Source organism: Rhinatrema bivittatum, chromosome 4 (assembly GCF_901001135.1).
Source record: "Rhinatrema bivittatum chromosome 4, aRhiBiv1.1, whole genome shotgun sequence".
NCBI lineage: Eukaryota > Metazoa > Chordata > Amphibia > Gymnophiona > Rhinatrematidae > Rhinatrema > Rhinatrema bivittatum.
In genome coordinates, this window is record NC_042618.1 from 278,126,406 (window position 1) to 278,153,300 (window position 26,895).

General features: G+C 45.2%; 1 protein-coding gene across 1 annotated transcript in view; it reads left to right on the forward strand.

Annotated features, from left to right (window-relative positions):
* CASC1 (cancer susceptibility 1) overlaps window positions 1-26,895 on the forward strand; it is a 1,039,813-nt gene that overhangs the window by 274,147 nt on the left and 738,771 nt on the right. Inside the window, exon 3 of the mRNA XM_029600147.1 lies at window positions 9,290-9,381. Within this exon, the coding sequence (XP_029456007.1) occupies window positions 9,290-9,381 (92 nt within the window). The remainder of the gene's footprint in view (window positions 1-9,289; window positions 9,382-26,895) is intronic.

Sequence of the window (26,895 nt, forward strand, 5' to 3'; positions counted from 1 at the left end):
CGTGCGCGTTCTGTAGTGGGGGCGGGGTCATGATCGGGCCTCGGCGGCGTCTCCCTCGTGGAGACGTTGCTGCAATGCGGCCTAGCAGGCCCGAACCACGGCGGTTCCCGACGCTGCTCAGAGCAGGAGAGGCGAGGTAAGGACCCGGTCGCTAGCCTAGCGTCTGGGACCGCAACACTATATGTAATCAAAATGGTTTACAATATAACATACATAAAATCACAAAGTTAAATTTTATACAAGGTAAAAGACTTTGAGAAACTTAAAAAATAAAGGCAATATATTCTTAAATAAAATAAATTAAAAGCTCTAGAAAGGAAAGGAATGGGGACAGTGAAACTTGACACAATTCAAAGCAGTATAGTAGAGGCGAGATTAATTGGCCTCATGGATGTTAAAAGCGCACTTAAAGAGAGAGGTTTTTAAACTCTTTAAATTCGGTCCTGCTATTTAGGTGTCTAATATAGTCTGAGATAGAATTCCAAAGTTGCGGGTCAGCTACTGAAAATACATGGCGACTCGTTATTTTTAATTGAGCAATTTTGATAGTAGAATCTTGTAGAAAGTTATTTTGGGATAAGTGTAATTTTCTTGAAGGTCTATAAATGCGTAATTAGGAGCTGAGCCAGGTTGAGGTGTCATCATTTAATAAATTATAAATAATGGAAAGAATTTTGAATTTGATTCTGAATTCGATGGGTAACCAGTGTAGAGAGTAAAGTACAGGAGAAATATGGTTTCTACATGACTTGTCGGTGAGGATTCGTGCTGCTGAGTTTTGAATTAGTTGTAGTGGTCGAATAGCATTTTGGTGAAGCCCAAAGAACAGGGCAGTACAGTAGTCTAAATAACTGAAGATTAAAGATTGAAGGATTGTTCTGAAGTCTTGATGGAAAAGTAGGGGTTTGAGATGTTTCAGCATGTGTAGCTTAAAGAAAGAGTTTTTTACTGTTACGGATATGTGGTGTGACATGGAAAGACTGAAGTCAATAATGACTCTGAGGTTGCGGGCTTTGGATGTGATTGGTAAAAGAGTACCATTAAGATCAAAATGAGCAGGAGGTCTACAGTCAGACATTGGGATGGAAGAGAAATGTACAATTTCTGTTTTTGAGGTGTTAAGTTTCAGACAATTGGAGAAAGCCAGGATTTTATGGTGTTGATGTATAAGGAAACCAAAAATAGTGTTGGACCATGATTTTGAGTACGGAATGGAAAAACTGGATATCATCTGCATATATTTTGAATTGGATATTGAGACTGTCTAAAATATAGCATAATGGTAAAAGATAAATGTTAAACAGAATGGGTGAAAGTGAAGAACCTTGTGGGACCCCTGAGGAAATTGAGTAATGCAAGGATGCACACATCCTTATGTGGATTTGATATTGACGATTGGTGAGGAAGGAGTTAAACCAGCTGAGAACCGTGACTGAGATACCAATTGGATGCAGTCTCGACAGTGATATAGAATGATAAAGGATGTCAGATGCTGCTGAAATGTCTAAGAGCACTGGTATGTAATCAGTGTTGGAGTCAAATCCTCTTAGTAGCATATCAAAGGAGGAAATCAGCAGGGTTTCCATACTGTGATTTTTTTGGAAACTGTGTTGGTTTAGGTGAAGAAGCTCATTATCGTAGATGTAGTTGTTTAACTGGTAGAGAAAGGAAAATTGGTTCTTACCTGATAATTTTCATTCCTGTCGTACCATGGATCAGTCCAGACTCCTGGGTTTTGCCTCCCTTCCAGCAGACGAAGACAGAGAAAGTTTTGGCCGTCTCTGCCATATATACCAAGGTGCCACCCACAGTCTGCCAGTATTCCTCAATGTCAAAGCAGAATGGATCAAACCAAACTAACTATATACAGGAAATGTAAACCCAAACTTGAAAAACTGGATCACTAAGGCTGACAGTGACCCAAACCTGAGAAATCAAATCTGCAGAATCATCTTAGACAATTATCGACCGAGCGGACTCTCCCTTGACTTAATGCTGACAAAAGGGTGGGACTCTGGACTGATCCGTGGTACTTCAGGAATGAAAATTATCAGGTAAGAACCAATTTTCCTTTCCCTGTACGTACCCACATCAGTCCAGACTCCTGGGATGTACCAGAGCGCAATTACTTAGGGTGGGACCTGGAGAGGCCCGCTCGAAACACACCTTCTCCAAATCCCCCCGGGACTGGTGCCCGGACATCCAGTCGATAATGTTTCGCAAACGTATGCAAAAATTTCCACGTAGCCGCTCTACAAATCTCTTGAGGGGAAATATGCTGACATTCCACCCAGGAAGCTGCCTGAGCTCTAGTAGAGTGCGCTTGAACATTTACCGGCGAGGTCTTGCCCCGCAATAAATAAGCTGAATTGATAGCTTCCTTCAACCAGCGAGCGATAGTAGTCTTGGAAGCCATATTCCCCTTCTTCGGACCGCTCCATAGGACATAAAGATGGTCCGACATTCATGACTTTCAGGTACTGTAGTAGCGCTCTCCGAACATCCAACTTCCGCAAGCCTCGCGCAAGGGGATCTGACCAATCCACATCCACAAACGATGGAAGTTCCACTGACTGATTCAGGTGAAAAGAGGAAAATACCTTCGGAAGAAAGGACGGGACCGTACGCAACAAAACTCCCAACTCAGAAATCCTTAGGAAGGCTCCCTACAAGACAACGCCTGAAGTTCCGACACCCTTCGAGCCGAGGAAATAGCAACCAAAAACACCACTTTCAAGGTAAGATCCTTCAAGGTCGCTCTCCTTAAAAGCTCAAAGGGCGAACCACACAACGCGTTGAGGACCAAATTCAGATTCCACGAAGGACAAGGGGACCGAAGCGGGGGACGCAAATGCTTTGCTCCCCGAAGGAAACGCGCCACATCTGGATGCGTAACCAATGACATTCCGTGAATAGAACCACGGAAGCAACCAAGAGCCGCCACCTGGACCCTAAGCGAACTGCACGATAAACCCTTTGCGAGACCAGCTTGTAGAAAACACAAAATATCTGCTATTGACGCCAGGATGGGATCAACCTATGCACCAGTCTTCAAACACCTTCCACACCCTGGTGTACGTTAAAGACGTAGACGACTTTCATGATCTCAAAAGGGTAGCAACCACCGCATCCGAATACCCCTTGCCTTTTAAACGATGCCTCTCAAAAGCCATGTCGCTAGACAAAAGCGATCCGCCTCCACCAAACATACAGGGCCTTGATGAAGGAGAAACGGGTTGGCCCTTAGATGCAGGGGCCCCGACACAGCCAGGTTGAGCAGATCTGCAAACCACGGGCATCTCGGCCACTCCGGGGCTACCAGAATTACCTCCGACGGTTGGAGTTCTATTCAGCGAAGAATCTTCCCGATGTGGGGCCATGGTGGAAAGGCATACAGTAGTACATTGGTTGGCCACGGGAGTACTAGTGCATCCACGCCCTCGGCGCCTCTCTCCGTGTGCCTGCTGAAAAACCACGAGGTCTTGGCATTCTTGAAAGTTGCCATCAGATCGAGAGAGGGAGCGCCCCACTCGTCGCAAATGAGTCGAAAAGCTTCTTCCACCAACTCCCACTCTCCTGGGTCGAGGTGGTTTTGTCTGAGAACGTCCGCCTGTACGTTTTCGACACCCGCTATGTGGGATGCTGCTTTACGGGACAAGTGCTGCTCCACCCAGAGTATCAGTTTCTGCGCTTCCTCCGCCACTGGGCGACCTTTGGTCCCTCCTTGCCGATTGATATACGCCACCGTGGTCGCATTGTCAGACAAGTCCCGGACTGATTTCCCCTGAACCAGAGGATGGAACGCTTGTAAGGCCAGAAGTACCGCCCTGGTCTCCAGGTGATTGATGGACCACTGAGACTCTTGTATAGACCATAGTTCCTGCACAGATGTCCGGCGGCATACTGCTCCCCAACCGGAGAGACTGGCATCCATAGTCACTATCGTCCATTCGGGCATTACCAGGGAAACCCCTTTGCAAATTGTCTGAGCAAAGCCACCAGTCGAGACTGGTCCTCGTCTCCTCCGGGAGAGGGAGATGAAACTGTTCCGAAACCAGACTCCACCTGGACAGCAATGCCGACTGTAACTGACGCATATTTTTATTTTATTTATTTATTTTAAGTTTTTCTATACCGGCATTCGCAATAAATATCGCATCATCATTAATCTGAACACTATGTAATTAATTAATTTAATTGTTATTGACTAAATCGTTCCAGCTACTCTTCTTCTTCTCCAAGTTCTAATTTCCCTTGTTTATTGTAACTTTCTTCTCTACCTATCAACACCAGTTTTCGTTCAATGTTATCACTCCCCTGTTTACTGTAAACCGGCATGATATGATTTTATCATGAATGCCGGTATAAAAAAGCTTTAAATAAATAAATAAATAAATCATGTCGGTTTACAATTAACAAGTGTAGAGGGAACAAAGGTCATAAATAACATTAAATAACATAAATAATAATGGTAGTAGTAATAGTAAACATTAAACAAGAGGAAGTTAAGGGCTGCAGTTACAATAAAACAAGGGAGTAATATAACTTGGAACAGAGAAAAGAAGGTGGGGTTTTAATAGAGAGTACATATATGCCTATCAATGCAATTGAGGCAATAATGAGTTGCCCTGATGCTGTGGAGATTAATTGCCATGTTAAGGCAAAGACTAAGTGACTAGTCAAAGACGGCATATGTGCAAAGGCCCACGGTACGAGCTCCAGAGTGGAAGTCATGGATCCCAAGACCCGCAGATAGTCCCACACCCGGGGAAGACGGCTTACCAACAGAGCCCGAACCTGGCCCTGTAGCTTGGTAATGCGGTCCGCCGTCAGGAATACTTTCCCTTGCCGGTGTCAAACAGCGCTCCCAGAAATTCCAAGATCTGGGAGGGAACAAGCTGAATCTTGGACAAGTTTATCACCCACCCGAGTGATCTCAACAGCTGTAGCACCCGGCGAACCGCCTCTTGACGAAGCTTTTCGGACTTTTCTCGAATCAGCCAGTCGTCCAGATATGGATGCACCAACAAGCCTTCCCTCGGAGCTGAGCCGCCACTACCACCTTGATCTTGGTGAATGTTCTGGGAGTGATGGCCAGTCCAAACGGTAGAGCTCGAAACTGATAATGGTGACCTAGGACGAAAAACCTTAGAAACCATTGGTGATCCTTTCATATGCTGATGTGTAGGTATGCCTCTGTGAGGTCCAGCGACGCCAGAAACTCGCCCTGATGAATGGAGGAAATCACCGACCGCAGGGTCTCCATTCGGAAGCAAGGTACCCGAAGACAGCGATTGACTCTTTTTAAGTCTAGGATGGGCCGGAAAGTTCCCTCTTTCTTTGGGATCAAGAAGTAGATGGAATACCGGCCTTTCCTTTGTTCGCCCGACGGAACTGGGGCAATGGCCCCCAAGGCCCAAAGCCATCGTGATGTGTCGAGTACCGCCTGACGCTTTTCCTGGTATGCGCACGGAGACTTCAGAAATAGGTCGTGGGGCCGGCGCACAAAATCTAACGCATAACCGTGTCTTATCACTGAGAGGACCCACTAATCCGATGTCACCTTGGCCCATTCCTCGTAAAAAAGGGACAGTCTGCCCCCCACGACTACCTCTGAGGAGTGGGCCCACCTCATCTCATTGTGAAGACTTGACTCCAGTGGACGCTGGGGAAGCACCGGGCCTTCCGAACCAGTGGCCACGAAAGGACTGATGCCAGGACTGTTGCCTATTAGCCCCTGGTCTGAAGGTAGGACCCGCAGACCTGGCCGGATGAAACTTCTGATTTCATCGAAAACGAGATCTCGCTGAATAAGAACCTCTCGACTTGGACCTATCCTCTGGCAAACAATGGATCTTATTCTCTCCCAGAGATTGGATCAAATCTTCCAACTGCTTACCAAAAAGCAGCTTACCCTTAAAGGGCATGGAGCTGAGTTGCGCCTTTGACGAAACATCTGCCGCCCAGTTTCTCAACCTCAGGAGCCTGTGTGCTGACACCCCAGATACCATGGATCTGGCAGAGGCCCTCAACAGATCATGAAGAGCGTCAGCACTATAAGCGACCACCGATTCAAGCCAACCCGCTTGGAGAGCCTCACCTTCCGACAGGTCCTCATTTGCCTGCAGCTGCTGTACCCAGTGGAGGCCCGCACGCAAAGCAAAATTGCTACACATGACAGCCCTCACCACCAACGCAGACACTTCAAAAATCTTCTTTAGTTGAATCTCCAACTTCCTATCCTGCAGATCCTTGAGGGCCATTGCTCCGGTGACCGGGATAGTGGTCCGCTTGGTAACTGCCGTCACCGCTGAGTCCACCTTAGGAACACGCAACATCTCCAGAGCTTCCTCCAGCAAAGGATATAGCTTGTCCATAGCCTTACTCACCTTGAGCCTGAGGTCCGGGGTATCCCATTCACAGAACAACAAATCCGTGACGGAAAAATGGAATGGGAATGAAGTAGTGGGGCCTCTCAGCCCCAACAAAACAGGATCCATATTCCCCTGTTTGACCTCCGCCGGTGGCCCCTCGATCCCCAATTCTCTCAAAATAAAGGGGATGAGCGGGCCAAGCTCATCTCTTCAGAACAGCCGGACTACTTTTGGGTCGTCCCCCTCAGCGACCTGCGCCCCTCAGACCTCATCCGCTGGCAAGTCCGGATTCTCATCCACCCCCTCTTGGGGCTTTTCCTGAGAATCCGTGTCATCAGAGGTGTATGTATCCATCTGATGGCCCCCTGTTCTTAATGGGTGTTGCACCTTAGGGAGAACAGAGCCCACCTGACCCATGTCTCGGCTCCCCTTAGACCTATGCCTCTTCCGATTCGCCTTGTGGGAGACACTGGGAGAGGGACCCTCCTCAACCTGCTTCTTACCTGCCTTTTTGGCCCTAAAGGCCTTATGCATAAGCAATGCAAACTCCGATGAAAAGAGAAAGAGGAGGAGTCCCCCGCACCATCGGGGTCTTCATCTGTCCCAGTAGAATCTGGGTCTGCATCCCCTGCTCCCTCGGAGACAGGTCGCTGCGGAGATAAATCGGGAGGGGAATTCCTCTCCCCCCTCGCGTTCCTCATGGCTCTCCAGTCTGTGCTGCCTGAGGACAAAATGGCCGCCATTCCCTTGCTCCACGGGAACGGCTCAGCCGAGGCAGCCGGAGGAGCAGGGGGCCTCGTCGCGTTCGTGCGTGCTGATTGCCGAACTTCCCGGGGTAAAATGGAGGGGCCCTCCCCTCCTGGAAGACAGGCCGAACAAAGGCCGTTGCTGGACAATTGCGCGCACGCCGAGCCGCACGCATGGCATACCGATGATTGGGGCATAACAGCCTTGCCGCGAAAGAACACTGTACCCCGGACTAGCAAATCGAAAAATAAACGAGCCGCAAACGCAGGAAGTAAAGGGAGAGTCAGCGCACCAACAACACAATTTTTTTTTTTTATAATTACCCCCGGGCCGGCACGGCAGCCTGCGTGAGCCTCAGTTCCGTCTGGGGGAAGTGAGCCGGACTCTCCAGTATCACCCCCAGAGCTGCTCTGTCCTTGGTACCAGGGCACTCGACCCCTTCGAGCAGCTGCCTGCAATACGAGAGGGGATGGTCCCCTCAGGACCTCTCAACCCTCAAAGCAGCTTGAGACTTTAATCTTTTAAAGTATCCCCCTTTTTTTTTTTTAAGAAGTTTACTTTTAATCCACCTCTCTGTCTACACTACCAACTCAAAGACCAAGCTATACTAGTGCTACTGATCAAACCAGACTGTAGGCTTTGCACCTCAGCCATCTGCTGGAGACAGAGGAATACTGGCAGACTGTGGGTGGCACCTTGGCATATATGGCAGAGTCTGTCAAAACTTTGTCTCCATCTGCTGGAGGGGAGGCAAAACCCAGGCATCTGGACTGATCCGGGTACGTACAGGGAACAATAGATTCTGTTACTTTGGCCAGAGTACAAAGTGATGCTATTGGGTGAAGATTGTTGAGACTGGAGAAGTCTTCGTTTTTCTTTTTTTGGATAGGTAGTACTGAGGTCAGTTTAAACTGGTCAGGATAAACACTAGTGAGTAGTGATTGATTTATGAGGTTAACAAGGAAATCATATATTGGTAAACTAAGTGATTTCAGATAGTGTCCAGGACAGGGATTGAAAGGAGAAAATTATATTTTTGTTTTATGAAAAATGCATATGACTATGTCTGAGTCAGTGGGCGAGAATGATGAGCAAGAACAGTCAGCTTTGTGGATGAAATCTTTGGGGTAAAGTAAATGTGTAAAATCTGACGATATGTTGGTAATTTTGATTGCAGAAGTCGTTACTGAGTATAGGGGAAGCAAGCGATGGAAGAGAGGTTAACTGCTTCACTAGGTTAAATAGCACAGAAGTGTTACCATTGGCTGCTTTAATTTTAGATGAATAAAAGTTCTTTTTTGCTAATGTGACTTTTTTCCTATATTTCTGAGACAGATAAAGTAGTCAACTCTTCTTCAAACTGAACAGCCCTAACTTCTTAAGCCTTTCCTCATAGGGTAGCCATTCCATGCCCCATATCATTCTGGTTGCCCTTCTCTGCACTTTCTCCAGTGCATCAATATCCTTTTTGAGATGCGGTGACCAGAATTGCACACAGTATTCAAGGTGTGGTCTCACCATGGAGCGATACAGAGGCATTATGACATCCTCAGTTTTATTTTCCATTCCCTTCCTAATAATTTCTATCTGTTTACTTTTTTGATTGCCATAGCACTCTGGGCCGATGATTTCAATGTGTACACAGATAAAGATAAACAAAGGTATAGGAAAACAGATGAGAACACAAAACAGGTCAACTCACTCAGAAATTGCTCAGAAACTCCTCCTAAACTCCAATCAACTAACCAACAAAACTCCACTTCTCTCTTTCCAATGCCTGACACACCCTCAAAGAGACAGCTGTAGGAAGCCAAGATATAATAACAAAGAAAATAATGCGCTAGACGTAAAATGACGCGCAATGCGATAAAGTTTTGTAAGTTTCAAAACTTTCATACGCGATGTGGTATATCGCTAATTTTCCTAACCACATCCATTTTTTTTGCAGGATGCTAATGCGCCATGTTTCTGCTTCATAGCATTTTGATGAATCTAGGCCATAGAGACTGCTTTGGTAGTGGAATAGGGGAGAGGGGAGGAATGGCAGGGTGCAAAGTTGGGAATTATGCTATATGGAATGCATTGGGACCAGATAGAATGTTGTTCCTTCTACTTGTTTAAACAACATTTAATCGTATTGTTTATTGTATATATTATTCCTTCTTTAGAGGAAGCCCGTTTAAGAGCTGAACAAGAAGAAGCTGAACAACATGAAAAGGAACGACTTGAAAAAGAGGAGCGTGAACGACTTGAGGCAAAAGTTAGTACAGTTCTTTAGTAAACTGTCAAGAGCCACAATAACTTGTGTAGAAACTTAATGGGTGCAATTTTCTACAGAAATTGTGCATTGTCTTTTGTAACAATCTGATTGATGGAATTGCAACCAGTCAATGAGAAATGTAGAATAACACAGCCATCTTTTAGCATTACCAGTTTTTATACTCATTTGTCTTTAGCTCAAGGTTTGACAATATTTTTGGACAGAGTTATAAAACACCTGCAACATGTACTTCCAAGATGCTAAAGTGCTAGGGTGGGGGGAGGGAAGAAACTTGGCTGGCAAGTAAGAGTAGAGTTGTTCTGCTGTTCTTAGGCTTTCATCTGCTTTCTTTTCTATTTTTTCCCAATTCCTTTTCCTAATTCTCTTGTTTTCTTTATATAAGTCATTCCTTTCTCCATCAGATTTGACATTTTTCTTTTTTCTCACATCTCTCCTTCTCTTTTTATATCCAACTTCTTCACTGATCTCTTGTCCTTCATCCTTTTTCCACCCTTCCATCTCCTCCTCCTAATGTAAGAAATTCTATACTGTTATGGTTTGTGGGTATGTGGACCCTTGCCCCGAGATGGGAGTTGTTACCACCTGTGGAGAGGTCCACACCGTCGGGAGGAGAGGTCAGGCACAGCAGGGAGCTCTAGGTGAAGCTATGGAGAGTTACCCCGGTAGAGTGACAGGCTGGAGGTGATACCTGGGCAGAGACCCCAAAGGGAAAGGTGCCAGACAGGCCGCAGAGCGGGAGGCGCGAGACTGATCATGCAGGAGGTATTCCAGAGAGGCAATTCCGAGGGGCGGAGCTGTGCAGCATTGGAAGTGTTGATGTAATGATGTAGGCCAACCCGCGGAGCAGGGAAACCTGAATCAGATCTCCACTGATGACATTTTTATTTTATTTTATTTATTTAAAAACTTTTCTATACCGTCGTTTAGTAATGCACCATCACAACGGTTTACATTTAGGCACGAAATAGGTTTGGCTTGGTTTCTAAGTTATCCATAGGGTGCCAATATTTTACGGTTACATAGTTCAATAATATACTCTAAATGAGAAGTGTGTTGGATTTACTGTTTACATGATTGCTGGGGTAATCATATATGTGAAGACTGTTTTAATTTAATATTTAATTATGATTAAAATAGTAAAATAACCAATTCTGCTTTTTATAGGTGACTTTCAGCTGTATTTATTTGTTGTTATTCAGCGACCTCACTGTGAAATGCTTTTTTGAAGAGCCAAGTTTTTAAGCTTTTTTTGAAGAGTTTTAGTTCTTTCATTAGTCTAAGCTCAAGCGGTAATGTGTTCCATAATAATGGTCCTGCCAAAGATAGTTCTCTCTCTCTAACTTGGGTCAATTTTGCTGTTTTGACTGATGGAATGGTTAGCAGTGCTTTATTGGCCGATCTGAGATTTCTTTGAGGGACATGTAATCGTAGTGCAGTGTTTAGCCAGTCGGCATTTTCGTCGTTTATTAGTTTATGAACTGTACATAGTGTTTTGAATTGGACTCTTTGTTCTATTGGGAGCCAGTGTAAATCCGCAAGTGTTTGGGTGATATGATCTCTTCTGCCTTTTCCAGCAAGTATTCTGGCAGTTGAGTTCTGTAGTATTTGCAGTGGCCTGATTGTGGTATATGGTAATCCTAGGAAAAGTGTGTTACAGTAGTCCATGCTAGCAAATATTAGTGCTTGTAGTACTGTGCGAAAGTGTTCTTGAGTTAATAAGGGTTTTAGTCTTCTAAGGATCATTAGTTTGGCATAGCCTTCTCTTACTTTTATTGATATGTGTTGCTTAAAGCTGAGTTCCGTGTCTATAATTACTCCTAGGTTTCTAGCCTTATCGGTTAGCTCGACTGATTTGTCATTTTTAATTTTGATAGGATTTTGGATTCTTACAATGTTCCCGGTGAATAAATTCAGTTTTTTCTATGTTAATTACTAGTTCCATTTGGTTTAATAGTTGTTTTATTATGTCTATGTACATCATTGCAAAATTCAGTGTTTTCTCAATTGATTCCTCTACTGATAGAATCAGTTGAAGTCGTCAGCATATATGAAGTGTATGATACCTAGTCCTGCCAGTAGGTGGCACAGGGGGAGCATGTAGATGTTAAACAGAGTTGCTGAGAGTGCTGATCCCTGGGGGAACTCTTGTTTTTAGGTCGATCTTGTCTGATGTGTTTTTTATCTGTACCTGATAGGATCTTTTTGTCAGACAGGATGTGAACCAATCAAGTGGTTTTTTTTTGTAATCCAATTTCTTCCAGTCTTTTTAATAGTATGTTATGGTTTACGGCAGGGGTCCTCAACCACCGGTCCGCGGACCAGTACCGGGCCGTTGGGGTTTTTTGCCGGTCCGCGGCGTCACGGCTGCTGCGGGGAGGCGGGGCAAAGCTGGAGACCCGCCTCTTCCAACCCCAAAAGGGAAGAGACACAGCCCAAAAAGCTAGCGCGTCGCGGTGAACTATGTTGCTGGAGCCGCGCAGGCAGGAAGGAGGTGTATCAGCCACTGCTGGTGCTCCTCCTACTTCCTTCCTGCCTGCCCTGCCTCGGAAGACAAATGTTGCCGGAGCCGCACGGGCAGGAAGGAGGAGGTGCTTAAGCCGCGTGGTAGAAGCCGCGTGGTAGAAGAGGCACTTAAGCCGCGTGGTAGAAGAGGCACTTAAGCCGCGTGGTAGAAGAGGCACTTAAGCCGCGTGGTAGAAGAGGCGTTTCAGCCGCGTGCAGAAGAGGAGCAGCGGGGCCGAGAAGACTAGGGCCGCTGCAGAGCCCATCCTGTGGCAACCCGTAAAGAAGAGGCCCAGAGGTGAGAGAGAGGTGTGTGCGAGTATGAGATGAGTTGAGAGACTGTGTGTGTTTGCAGAGACAGCATGTGAGAGCCTCTGTGTGTGTGAAAGAGACAGCATGTAAGAGTGAGAGCCTGTGCTTGAGCAAGGCAGCATGTGGGAGTGAGAGAGAGCCTGTGTGTGTGAGTCAGACAGCATGTGCCAGTGAGAGACTGTGTGTATGAATGATTGCATGAGAGAGCGAGCATGTGACAGTGAGAGCCTGTGTATGTGTGTGTGAGAGAGAAATGCATGTGAGAATGAGAACCTGACTGTGTGTTTGAGGGAAGAAGACAGGTGGAGAGAAAAGAAATAGAAAAAAAGGCAATATAAAAGGAAATGGCAAAAAAATAAGAAAGGGAAGCAGATGTAAAAAAATAAATAAATTACTTTTTACTGATTGGTACATGTAATCTCTGGGAATGTGCAAGAGTAGCACTTTCTCTATGCGGATCTCACAATGTACGAGATCAACATGGGGGAATTGGAAACCCACAGGGCCTGCACAGAGGAGGCAGCAGAATGGGCTTCAGTGTCAGTAGCAGCAATCACCGCCTCCCCAATAGCCACGTGGCAGCAGTGACAGTAATTAGATTAATTGTTTGACTCAGCTGGAGGTGACAAAGTATGAAGTGGGATGTGAAATCTGCTTGATCTGGTGGAGAACTAGGATTGCTGTTACACATGAACTGTATTTGGCAAACATTAAAGGGAGCCAGGATAATCAATTGAAGCCTGCAGCTGAGGACTGATTCATTATGACTCATGTAGAAATTAGTGCATTTTCCAGATTAGTCTGCATAACACAATTCTCAACATTCAGCATTATTTCTGCTGCATAGAGTTTTATCTGAGAGGCTCTGAGGTTGTGAGGGAGCCAGTAAGAGTGAGAGCATGAGTGTGTATGAGAAAATCCAGGGGAGTAAGAGTGTGTGTGAGTGGGCGGGGGGGACGGGGAGAGAGTGTCTTACACCCTGAGAGTGTATCAGTGTCTGTGAGAGTGAGAGGTTATGGTGGGTATAAGAGCATGAATGTGTATGTATGTGACAGTGTATGTGTGAGAGAGAATGGACATGTGAGAGAGAGAGAGGATAACCTCCTAATCCTCGACAATATCAGGATGACTGGAAATCAAGAGCTCCCATGTATGGACAGCAGGGGCTTTTAAAAATACTTATTAGTTTTAATTATTGTGTGTTGTTTGATATATGTGCTGTTTTGAAATATTTTATTGGTGTTTGGGAAATTATAAATATGTATATGATTTTAATTAATAGCAATTCTATTTATCAGTAGTTTTAAAATATTCTTTTATTTAGTATGGTTTTACTATTATAACTGTTGCTAAATAAATGATAAGTATGCACTAAAATCCAACCCCATCCATAGCCCCGCCCTCGCCCCACCCCTGCCCCACCCCCACTCCGCCTTGCCGGGCCATGGAAAAATGGTCTTGCTTGAAGCCGGTCCCTGGTGCAAAAAAGGTTGGGGACCACTGGTTTACGGTGTCAAATGCTGCAGACAGATCTAGTAGTATCAAGATGTAGTGTTTTCCGATATCAAATCCGAGTAATACATTATCTGTTAGAGAGATTAGTAATGTTTTGGTGCTATAGTGTTTTCTGAAGCCATGTTGTGATGGGTAGAGTATGTTATTGTTGTCTAGATGTTCTGCTAGTTGCTTTTGTACTACTTTTTCTATTAATTTTGCGAGCATAGGCAAGTTTGAAACAGGTCTATAGTTACTTAAAACGTTTGGGTCACTGTTTTTCTTTTTCAGAATTGGTTTGATTATTGCATTTTTCAGTGAGTCTGGCATTACTCCTTCACTGAGTGGTAAATTAATTATTTTGGTTAGTGTGTAGGAGGTTATATCAGCTAGTTTTTTTATATTTGTGGTGGGAATTGTGTCAATTTTATGTGGTGCAGGGTTCAACTTTTTTATCATGGATTCTACTTCGGTTTGTGATATCTCGTCAAATGCGGAGAATTGTGTCACATCTCTTTTTTCCATTTTGATTTCCTGTTTGGTTAGGATCGGAATCTTAGCTCCAAGGTTTGTGATTTTGTCTGAGAAATAGTGTGCTAAGTCGTTGCATTTGTTTTCTTGTGGGGTTTGGGGCATCTCTGCTTTGTTGTTGGTCAGATTTTTAACTATGGTGAATAGTGTTCTTGGGTTATTTGAGAATTTTTCAATTTTTGAACTAAAGAATTGTTTTTTTGCATCGAGAATTACTTTTTTATAATAGGCTAGTTGTTTCCTAAATTTGGTTAAGTTATCTGCTGATTTGTCTTTTTTCCACCTTTATTCTTTTTTTCTCAGATTTTGTTTGATTTCCTTTATTTTTTCGTTAAACCACGGGTTATTTTGTTTGGGCTCATGTATTTGTATAGTGGGGTTAATGTCATCTGCCAATTTACTTGTGTTTGTTAGCCATTCTGTTGTTGCATCTGTGCAGTTATTGTGATTAACGTTTATTAGATTTTCTTCTAATTTGTTTTTTAGTATGTCATGATTAAAGGGGGGGGGGGGGTGATATTTAAATTCTAAGGGCTCCTTTTTCTGTATTTCTTTTGGTTTGATGAATTTAATGTCGGATTGGATTAGAAAGTGATCTGACCATGGAATTTGACTATAGCTATTATTCATGTGTTCAAGGAAGCTATGATTGATGTATGTTAGGTCAAGTGAGTGACCTGCTTTGTGTGTTTTTTTATTTTTTATTTAAGAGTTTTTTATATACCGTCATTAAGTTATTTACCATCATAACGGTTTATCTGTAATTAAAGTGAATCCCAGTGCTGCCATCATATCGTTTAGTGTTTGGCATGTATTTGATAATGGAAACACGTCTATGTGAAGGTTAAAATCTCCCATTATGATGATAGGTTTTGATGTGTTTAGGTTTAATGTTAGATATTCTATTAATGGGGATACGTTTAGGTCAAGTAAGCTGGGTGGGCAATAGATAACGCATATTTGAGTGTGTTCGGTATCAAATAGTACAATTTCATGGTTTTGAGGGGGTGTTGTTGGAATTATCCCAGGACAAGCAGGATGCTAGTCCTCACATATGGGTGACGTCATTCACGGAGCCCTTAAGCGGGAAAAACTTCTGGCAAGTTTCTAGAAGCTTTTAACTGGCTGCCTGAGGCTACTGAGCATGCCCGGCATGCCAAGATATTCCCTGCCACAGGGGTCTCACTTCAGTCTTCTTCTTCTAACTGCATAGCGGTTCATAGGAGCCCTGTGAGCTTACCTCACAACTAGAAACATTTATAGTAATATTTGCCCTTTACGGGTCTCACTCGCTTTGTCACCGGCTGGTGACAAAACTATACATTTTTTCGCTAAAGAAAACACTCAATTTCATTGACGGATGTCGACAGAAAACATAGAAACATAGAAACATAGAAATGACGGCAGAAGAAGACCAAACGGCCCATCCAGTCTGCCCAGCAAGCTACGCAGTTTATCCATTTTTTTTTTTAATCTTCCCCCCCCACCCCTTTTTTTCTCCCCCTCCCCCGTCACTATTGGCTTCCAGCACCCTCCGGCCCCAATTCCCTTCCACCCCTCCACCAATGCAGAGAGCAGTGCCGTATCCGCATCCCAATGAACATCCAGCTCAATCAGGGGTAGCAACTGCCGCAATAAACGGCCACACCCCTGCCCCATACTCTTACCCACCTCTGTTTTGCTTGTTTGTTTTTTGTTTTTTTGGAGATGGCAGCCCTCCAACCTTCCGCTCCGTGAAGGTGGAACACAAACCACTGGCATCCCGCTCCGTGAATGCCTCTGTGGCTACTGCCGCTCCGTGCAGTATTTTGCTGCCTGAAGGTGGAACAACTACTGGCCACTGGCATCCCGCTCCGTGAATGCCTCTGTGGCTACTGCCGCTCCGTGCAGTGTTTTACCACCTCCTCTATATTTATGCCCACTAGACTTGATGGATCCACAGTGTTTATCCCACGCCCCTTTGAAGTCTTTCACAGTTTTAGACTTCACCACTTCCTCCGGAAGGGCATTCCAGGCATCCACCACCCTTTCCGTGAAGAAATACTTCCTGACATTGGTTCTTAGTCTTCCTCCCCGGAGCCTCAGCTCGTGACCTCTGGTTCTGCTGATTTTTTTCCGTCTGAAAAGGTTTGTCGTTGTCTTTGGATCATTAAAGTTTTTCAAGTATCTGAAAGTCTGAATCATATCACCCCTGCTCCTCCTTTCCTCCAGGGTGTACATATTTAGATTCTTCAATCTCTCCTCGTACGTCATCCGATGAAGATCCTCCACCTTCTTGGTTGCCCTTCTCTGTACCGCTTCCATCTTGTCTTTGTCTCTTTGTAGATACGGTCTCCAGAACTGAACACAGTACTCCAGGTGAGGCCTCACCAAGGACCTGTACAAGGGAATAATCACTTCCCTTTTCTTACTCGATATTCCTCTCTCTATGCAGCCCAGCATTCTTCTGGCTTTTGCTATCGCCTTGTCACATTGTTTCGCAGACTTCATATCATTAGACACTATCACCCCAAGGTCCCTCTCCTGCTCTGTGCACATCAGCCTTTCCCCCCCCCATCGAATACAGTTCATTCGGATTTCCACTCCCCATATGCATGACTTTGCACTTCTTGGCATTGAATCTCAGCTGCCATATCTTCGACCACTCTTCCAGTTTCCTTAAATCCCGTCTCATTCTCTCCACTCCTTCCAGCGTGTCCACTCTGTTGCAGATCTTAGTGTCATCCGCAAAAAGACAAACCTTACCTTCTATCCCGTCCGCAATGTCGCTCACAAAGATATTGAACAGGACCGGTCCCAAAACCGATCCTTGTGGTACACCACTTAAAACCGCTCTCTCTTCAGAGAAAGTTCCGTTTACCATCACACATTGTCTTCTGTCCGTCAACCAATTTGCAATCCAGGTCACCACCTCGGCCCTCACTCCTAAGCTTCTCGTTTTATTCACCAGTCTCCTGTGCGGAACCGTATCAAAAGCTTTGCTGAAATCCAAGTAGATGACATCGAGCGCTCTTCCTTGATCCAATTCCTTGGTTACCCAGTCAAAAAAGTCAATCAGATTTGTCTGACAGGATCTTCCCCTGGTGAATCCATGTTGCCTCTGGTCCATTAATTCTCCTGACTGTAGATAGTTCACTATTCTCTCTTTCAGCAGTGACTCCATTACTTTTCCCACCACCGAAGTGAGGCTAACCGGTCTGTAGTTGCCAGCCTCCTCCCTGTTCCCACTCTTGTGAAGCGGGACCACCACCGCTCTTCTCCAATCTCTTGGTACCACTCCTGTTTCTAGGGATCTATTGAACAGGTCACACAGCGGACCCGCCAGAACATCTCTGAGCTCCCTCAGTATCCTTGGATGAATCCCATCAGGCCCCATAGCTTTGTCCACGTTCAGATTCTTTAGCTCTTCCCATACATTTTCTACTGTAAAAGGATTTTCATCTATTCCACTTCCCTCCAGTTTCTTGTTGTGTAGAGATGGTCCTTCTCCAGGGTCTTCTTTAGTGAACACAGAGCTGAAGTATTCGTTTAATATTTCTGCCATTTCTTCATCTCTCTCCACACATTGATCATTACCACCTTTCAATTTCTCTATACCACTTTGGACCTTTCTCTTTTCGCTGATGTATCTGAAAAATGTTTTGTCACCATTTTTTATCTCCTTGGCAATCCTCTCTTCCGCTTGACTTTTTGCCAACTTGATTAATTTCTTCGTCTCCCTCAGTTGAAACAAATATTCTTCTTTGTGCTCCTCCCTTTGGGATCTTTTGTATTTTTTGAATGCTGTTCTTTTAGCTTTAATTTTGTCAGCCACCTCCTTTGAGAACCAGATAGGTTTCAATTTTCTTTTGCTTTTCTTTACATTTCTAACATATAGAGCAGTTGCCTTGGTGATTGCTCCTTTTAGATTGGTCCACTGCTGATCCACATCTCTTTCATTCTCCCATCCTTTTAGTTCTTCCTCCAGGTACTTCCCCATTTCCTCAAAGTCTGTGTTTTTGAACTGTAAAACTCGGGTCTTTGTGGTTCTTTTCCCTATTCTTTTAGTGATATTAAACCATATCGTTTGATGATCACTGGTGCTGAGGTGGGTGCCCACCTGGACATCGGAGACATTATCTCCATTAGTGAGCACTAAGTCGAGTATAGCTCCTTCTCTCGTGGGTTCCAACACCATTTGTTTGAACAAAGTTACTTGCATGGCATCCACTATCGCTCTTCTATTTTTAGTTTCTGAAGATGGGATTTTCCAGTCTACATCTGGCATATTAAAGTCACCCACGATCACCACTTCTCCCTTCTTACCTATCTTATGGATGTCTTCAACCAGATCTCTGTCCAGCTCTTCCTTTTGGTTTGGAGGCCTGTAAACCACTCCAATATAAATGGATGCTCCGTCATCTTTTTTTAGGTTGACCCATAGTGCTTCTTCCTTGCCCCAACTTCCTTGCAGCTCAGATGCTTGGATGTTGTTTCTGACATAAAGACTTCGGGCTTCTGACATAAAAGACTTCGGGCTTCAAAAAGTGCCCATCCTGCAACCGAACAATGTCCATAACGGACCCGCATGTCGAATGCGTTCGTTGCCTTGGTGGAGACCATGACATCGCGGCCTGTTCACAATGCCAGGAGATGACGGTGAAAGGCAGGAAACTCCGCCAAGAAAAAATGGCACAAATATTTCAAATTCAGGCAGCGCCATCACCGACGACTTCAACAAAATCATCACCGGTAGGCCTCACAAAAAAGATCTTAATAAAGAAAAGAATTCCGGAGGGTTCCGGGGATGCCTCCTCTCCAACACCCTCCGCGTCATCGACAAGGTCGGTATCTGAACCACGTTCTAAACATAAGCACCGACGGCACCGTTCCATTCCTCAGTTACCACCGCCGGGGGAACCGGTCCCTAAAAAACAAAAGTTTCTATCGACCTCCGTAACATCCGTGCAGGAATCGATACCATCGGCATCGGTTGCAGACATAACTACGTTGATCAAACAGATAGTCACCTTTGCCCTGAAAGATCAAATACCGGCGTCATCGCCGAAGCCGACCACTGGGTCGATGCCGACCACCGTGTCGATGCCGACCGCCCAGTCGATGCCAACAACCATGTCGATGCTGATGCCGACTGCAGTGTCGATGCCGACAGCCCTGTCGATGCCGGCAGAATTGCCGATGTTTTCAACCTCGATACCGGCTGCCCAGCCGATGCCGGCGACCCCATCAACGCCGATGTCAGCGATGACTTCATCGATGCCGTACACTACCTCTTCGATGACAACACCATCCGCATTACAGGACTCATCGATGACATCGATACTTACAAAAATCTCGATGACCACGATGACCTCTAGACCCATTTCATCGATGATCCCAATCTCCATGTTCACATTTCATACTTCATCGATTCCAACTTCTGCACCATTGATGTCCTTGTACACTCTAGCTCCAACTAGAACACCTGTACCAGAAAAGACAACTGCAACAAAAAAGGCATCAGGAAAATTTAAACATACTTCCATTCCAGCTCCAGACACTTCTACCTCTGAAGCAAGACTACATAGCATCCTCACTAAAAGGTACCAAGACCTCTTAGCATCCTTGCCCATAGCACCTGGTCAGGAGGAGGAGGAACTAGAGGATGAGGGCAGAGAGGGTACACCAGACCCTCAAGATCCCTTACAGGGACCTTCAGGAGTTCCCCCATCTAAAAGATTGGAACCTCCTCAATACCAACCTACGTCAGACACATGGTCAGACACAGAATCAGAGCATTCCTCAGAGGATTTTTTATCTGAGAATACTCCGCCTCAAGCTAAAAAGCAGTCACCTCCAGAAGACCTTTCATTTTCCTCTTTTATTCAGGAAATGTCTGAGTCCATACCCTTCCAACTCCAGGCTGAAAGAGATGAGAGGCAACAAACCCTTGAAATACTACAATTTGTGGATCCTCCTAAACACAATTTAGCCATACCAGTGCATGAAGTGCTTTTACAGCTTCAGCAGAGAATATGGGAACACCCATGCACAACCCCTGCTGTAAACAGGAGAGTAGACTCCACTTATCTTGTACAAGCGGCACCAGGTTTTGAAAAACCTCAACTCCCTCACAACTCCCTAGTTGTAGAATCTGCTCAGAAAAAATCACGCAGATCCAGAACACATGCTTCAATCCCTCCAGGGAAAGACAGCAGATTTTTAGATCTAATGGGAAGGAAAATCTACCAGGGAGCCATGCTGAACTCTAAGATTGCTGCATATCAGCTTTATATGACACAGCACCAGAGAAATCTCTGGAAACAAATAGAAGAGTTTTTACCATCCCTGCCTCAGCAACAACAAGAGGCAGCACAGCAAATTGTGCAAAAGGGTCTAGATGCAGGAAAGCACGAGGTAAGGGCAGCCTATGATGCTTTCGAAACATCATCAAGGACTGCTGCATCTGGCATCAGCGCAAGAAGGTGGGCCTGGCTAAAGGCTTCAGATTTGTGCCCTGAAGTCCAAGACAAATTGGTAGACCTACCGTGTCAAGGTGATAATTTGTTTGGCACAAAGGTGCAAGATGCCGTTGCACAGCTTCGAGAACATTCAGAAACCTTGAAGCAATTATCCACCTTGCCTCATGACACTGCAACTCATCCAACTCGCAGACCATCACGTAGGGACACTAAACGTCCTTTTTACCGACCAAGGAGGTATTATCCTCAGGCCTCTAGGTCAAGACCTCCAAGAACTCAACAACGTCCACAACAGAGACAACAAAGGTCTGCAAGGCCACAGCCACCCCCTCAAACAGGTTCCACCTCGGGTTTTTGAAAATCATCTCAGAGTGCAGAACCAACTACCCAATCCTTATCCCGAATTGCCAGTTGGAGGGAGAATTTCCCAATTTTACAAAGAATGGACAAACATTACAACAGATCATTGGGTCTTGTCCATTGTTCATCAAGGCTACCGCTTAGACTTCATTTCTCTCCCTCAAGATTTTCCACCACAAAACTCCCATCTCAATCACATACCTCAGTTACAAACAGAATTATCTGCTCTTCTGAAAGCAAGGGCAGTGGAATACGTACCACTCACTCGGAAGGGAAGAGGATTCTATTCCCGGTATTTCCTCATTCCAAAGAAAACCGGAGGCCTGCATCCCATTCTAGATCTCAGAAATCTCAACAAATTCCTAAGAAAAGAAAAATTCAGGATGGTGTCGCTAGGCACCATGCTTCCACTAATACAAAAGGGAGATTGGCTTTGCTCTCTGGATCTTCAAGATGCATACACTCACATTCCAATATTCCCGCCTCATCGCAAGTACCCTCCGATTCACGGTAGGACATCAACATTTCCAATACAGAGTGTTGCCTTTCGGCCTAGCTTCAGCTCCCAGAGTATTCACCAAATGCCTGGCAGTGATAGCGGGACATTTACACAAACAAGGGGTTCATGTCTTTCCTTGTCTCGACGATTGGCTAATCAAAAGTCAATCACAACAAGGAGCAATAACTTCTCTACATTCCACTATAAAGTTACTTCACAAACTGGGATTCCTCATCAATTATCAAAAATCCCACCTGAACCCGTCTCATCTACTCCAATTCATAGGAGCAGAATTAAACTCAAACCTTGCACAAGCTTTTCTTCCAGAAGACCGTGCACTCACACTGTCCCAGTTGGCGTACTCAATATCCATACAACCACAAGTGACAGCTCATCAGTTTCTAATCTTACTAGGCCACATGGCTTCAACGGTTCACGTCACTCCTATGGCAAGACTTGCCATGCGACTCACCCAATGGACTCTTCGATCACAATGGATCCAAGCCATTCAACCAATACATTATCAAATCCAAGTAACCCACCAACTATGCTCCTCGCTACAATGGTGGACAATCAAGGACAATTTACGCAAGGGCCTACCTTTCCAAAAACCGATCCCTCAGATAACATTAACTACAGATGCATCCACCTTGGGGTGGGGAGCTCACCTAAACTCTCTTCAAACTCAAGGAACTTGGACAAAACTCGAAGCCACATATCAAATCAATTTTCTGGAACTTCGAGCTATACGTTATGCGCTGCATGCGTTCAAGGACTGCCTTTCACACAAGACTGTGCTAATCCAGACAGACAATACTGTAGCCATGTGGTACATCAACAAACAGGGAGGTACGGGCTCGTATCTCCTTTGTCAGGAAGCTGCACAAATCTGGGACTGGGCCTTGAACCACTCAATGTTCCTACAGGCCACTTATCTAGCAGGTATTCAAAATGTCCTAGCAGAACGACTCAGTCGCCAGTTCCAACCACACGAGTGGACTCTAAATCCCTCTATAGTGACCAAAATATTCCAACGTTGGGGACAACCAACAACAGACCTCTTTGCGTCGCATCTGAACCACAAAGTGGACAACTTCTGTTCTCTGCACAAACAGAAGAACCAACCAGCCAAGGACGCCTTTGCTCGCCCTTGGAACTCAGGCCTACTATATGCATATCCTCCAATACCGCTTATCACCAAGACACACTGGTGAAGCTACAACAGGACAAGGGGTCCATGATACTCATAGCCCCGTATTGGCCTTGACAAGTATGGTTTCCCACACTGCTAGACCTTTCAGTCAGGGATCCAATACGCCTGGGAGTAGCTCCCAATCTCATCACTCAGGATCAGGGTCGGTTGCGCCATCCCAACCTTCAATCCCTATCCCTGACTGCATGGATGTTGAAAGCTTAATCCTACAATCACTTAATCTTTCAACTAATGTTTCTCAAGTGCTTATAGCTTCACGCAAACCTTCCACACGAAGGAATTATTCTTTCAAATGGAAACGGTTTACTTTCTGGTGCAAGCAAAACAATATTGATCCCTTCACTTGCCCCACAACTTCTCTTCTAGAATATTTGTACAATCTCTCAGACTCTGGTCTTCAGACATCGTCAATCAGAGTGCATTTGAGCGCAATCTCAGCTTATCATAACAAGATAGGAGATGCACCTATATCCACACAACCTCTCGTCAGTAGATTCATGAGAGGTCTAACTCACCTTAAACCACCAATTCGGCCTCCAATCACACAATGGGATCTGAATTTGGTTTTAACAGGATTAATGCGTTTTCCTTTCGAACCGATAGATTCCTGTGATCTTAAATTTCTCACATGGAAAACTATTTTCCTCATAGCCATTACATCAGCTAGGAGAGTTAGTGAGTTACAAGCACTTGTCACGTATGAACCTTATACAAAGTTTCTCCATGACAGAGTGGTTCTCCGTACACACCCAAAATTCCTTCCTAAGGTAGTTACGGAATTCCATTTAAATCAAACCATAGTTCTACCCACATTCTTTCCAAGACCCCATTCTCACCAAGGAGAAAGAGCTTTACACACTCTGGACTGTAAACGTGCATTGTCTTTTTATTTGAATCGCATTACGTCCCTCAGAAAATCCAATCAGCTTTTTGTCTCTTATGATCCAAATAAGCCAGGTAAAGCAGTGGGAAAGCATACTCTATCTAATTGGTTAGCAGATTGCATACAGTTTTGCTATGAAAAAGCAGGCCTTCCTCTCCAAGGGCGAGTAAAGGCACATTCAGTAAGAGCAATGTCAACCTCGGTAGCACATTTTCGTTCAGTGCCAATCATTGACATTTGTAAAGCAGCATCATGGAGTTCTCTTCACACCTTTGCAGCTCATTACTGTTTAGACAAGGAAGGATGACAAGATTCAGCCTATGGACAATCTGTCTTAAAGAACTTGTTTCCAGTTTAATCCCAACTCCTTCTACAACCAGCCTGCTGTGATCTTCGGCTGACTCATTTCTTCAACAAGGCATTCCTGTTACCTGCATGGACAATGACTCAGCCTCTAGCTTGCTAATCACCCATATGTGAGGACTAGCATCCTGCTTGTCCTGGGATAAAGCAAAATTGCTTACCTTGTAATAGGTGTTATCCCAGGACAGCAGGATGTAGTCCTCACGGAACCCACCCGCCACCCCGCGGAGTTGGGCCTCAGACTTTATTATTTTATTTTGCTACATACCAGACTGAAGTGAGACCCCTGTGGTAGGGAATATCATGGCATGCCGGGCATGCTCAGTAGCCTCAGGCAGCCAGTTAAAAGCTTCTAGAAACTTGCCAGAAGTTTTTCCCGCTTAAGGGCTCCATGAATGACGTCACCCATATGTGAGGACTACATCCTGCTGTCCTGGGATAACACCTATTACAAGGTAAGCAATTTTGCTTTACTTTACAGTTAAATTTTTTTTCAATAATTAGAGCTATACCGCCTCCATGTTTATTTATCCTTGGGATTGAGAATGTGTCATAGTTTCTGTGTACTATATGATTTTTAATGATAATGTCAGATTTTTTTAACCATGTTTCGGTGATAGCGATGAAATTTGGTTTAATGTCATAAAGTAGGTCTGTAATTATTGGGAATTTCTTTGTTATAGATTGGGCATTTACTAGAATGAAAGTTAAGGTTAATAGTTTATTTAGGCTTAGTGTGGTTGGATTATTGTTTGTCTTTACTTTAATGATATTATTTCGGTTGGGTTTTTTGTTATCAAAAGGTTTGTAACTTCCTTTCAGTTTTTGTAAATAGTTGTGTTCGTTGCTGTACTTACCTTTGTTGGTGCATGTTTCTATGGGTTGAGTTGTAGATCCGTTCCATCCTTTCAATGAGTCCATCCTGTCTTGATTCTGGTGTGTGTTTCCAAGGTTTTTCTCCTTTGATTTTATCTTAGGCATACGAAGGGGCATACAAAGGGGCATGCCCCTTTGTCGCGCCCCTTTGATGTGCGACACCGGCGCGCGGCGCCTCCGGTCCGGGGCTCCCTTTTAAATCACCCTCCCGACGTGCTTCTGGCGTCGGCACGTCGGCAGCGTCGGTCAGGGGGAAGGGCCTTGATGACTCTTCCGGTCCGGGTACAGCGCCTGTGGGGAGAAAGAGAAACGAGAGATGAGGAGAAAAAAAATAAAATAAAACCAGGTTAGAGAGCAGCTATTCTTTTAGTTTGCCTCTGGGTCTTCAAGAGGCAGCAGGCAGTCACAGGCATATGCACAACTCCGAGGAGCAGGAAGCTCTGACAGACTCTGTATAGCATGGAAGCATTGCCCTGAGGAGCGGAGGAGTGCTGGCAGTCTCAGAATAGCACGTAGGTGCAAACTCGAGGAGCAGAGAATCGCGGACAGTCGCAGTGTAGATCGAGAGCACTGCCCCAAGGAGTGGGGAAATACTGACAATCTCTTGAGTAGCATGTAGGCGCAGCCCTGAGGAGCAGGGAGGCACTGACAGTCTTTGTACAGCACGTAGGCACAACTCCGAGGAGCGGGGAAGCACTGAGGTAGAACTCCCGACTGGCAGAGGTGTTCCAGGGGCAGCCCTGAGGAGCGGGGAAGTCTTGCAGGGTAGGCGGTGCAGGGCCTGCCTGAGGAGTGTGGAAGGCCAGGAGACAAAGTCCTCGAAGAGCGCACAATGGCCCACGAGGAGCGGGTACCAGACAGGGTCCAAGTCCAAGGAGTCTGATAGCGTAGCCACAGGAACACGAAGGCAGGTGCTGTAGAGACGTACGGAACTTGTTGCCAATTCGGCTAGCTGGGGGCAAAAGTGGAGCTTAAGTACCCAGGTCCGATGACATCATCAATCAGGGACGCCCCCAAGGTTCCCGCTGAAGAGGCTTCAAAGGAGGGCCCAGTGGCGCGTGCAAGCGCGCCTAGGAAGGCCCAAAGTTGACATGGGTGGCGGTGGCGTCCAGGCTGCCACTAGGAGCTCTGGGGAATGTAGCGGTGGAGACTGGCCTGTGCTGCGAACAGACCCTGGGAGGGCAGGAGAATGGTGCAGGAAGTAAGTAAGCGTGGTCGCAGCCGTCTGCGACCAGGCATAACAGTACCCCCTTCTCTTAAGGCCCCTCCCCGGGGGTTTGGGTTTGTGAGGATGCTTGGCATGGAACTGCCGAATGAGATCCTTGTCCAGGATATTGGCCATGGGTTCCCAGCTGTTCTCCTCAGGCCTTAAAGCACTCCCATGAGAGGAGGTATTCTCATTTTCTTCCATGTTTCCTAATGTCCAGGACATCTCAGACTCGATAGGTGACATCTGCTTCAGAGGACAGCAGTACGGGGTCCGGTGGTTTTTTCGAAAATCCTGAGAGACTCAGAGGCTTTAGTAGAGAAACATGAAAGGCATTGTGAATCTTATTTATTTATTTATTTATTTATAGATTTTTCTATACCGGGGTACGTAAATAACATCACCTCGGTTTACATTAAAACAGTAATTCAGCATTGCGCTTTACAATATAACAAGGTAACTAAACGAAAACAATACAGTATATAACTTTGTATTAATAGAATATAAGCAATATATGAGAGATTGTGGCAGTTAGGAAGAGTAGTTGATGATTCAGATCATTGATAGTAGGCTTTTTTAAATAGCCAGGTTTTAAGGTTTTGTTTAAATTTTTTGTGACAGAGTTCCTGGCATAATTCGGAGGGCATGGTGTTCCATATAGTTGATCCAGCAATGAAGAAAGATCGTTCTTTTGTACTAGAGAGTTTAGTCAGATTGGGTGCTGGGATATTTAGTTTGGCTAAATTCTGGAATCTCGTTGGGCGGGAAGACGTTTTGAATTGTAGTTGATCT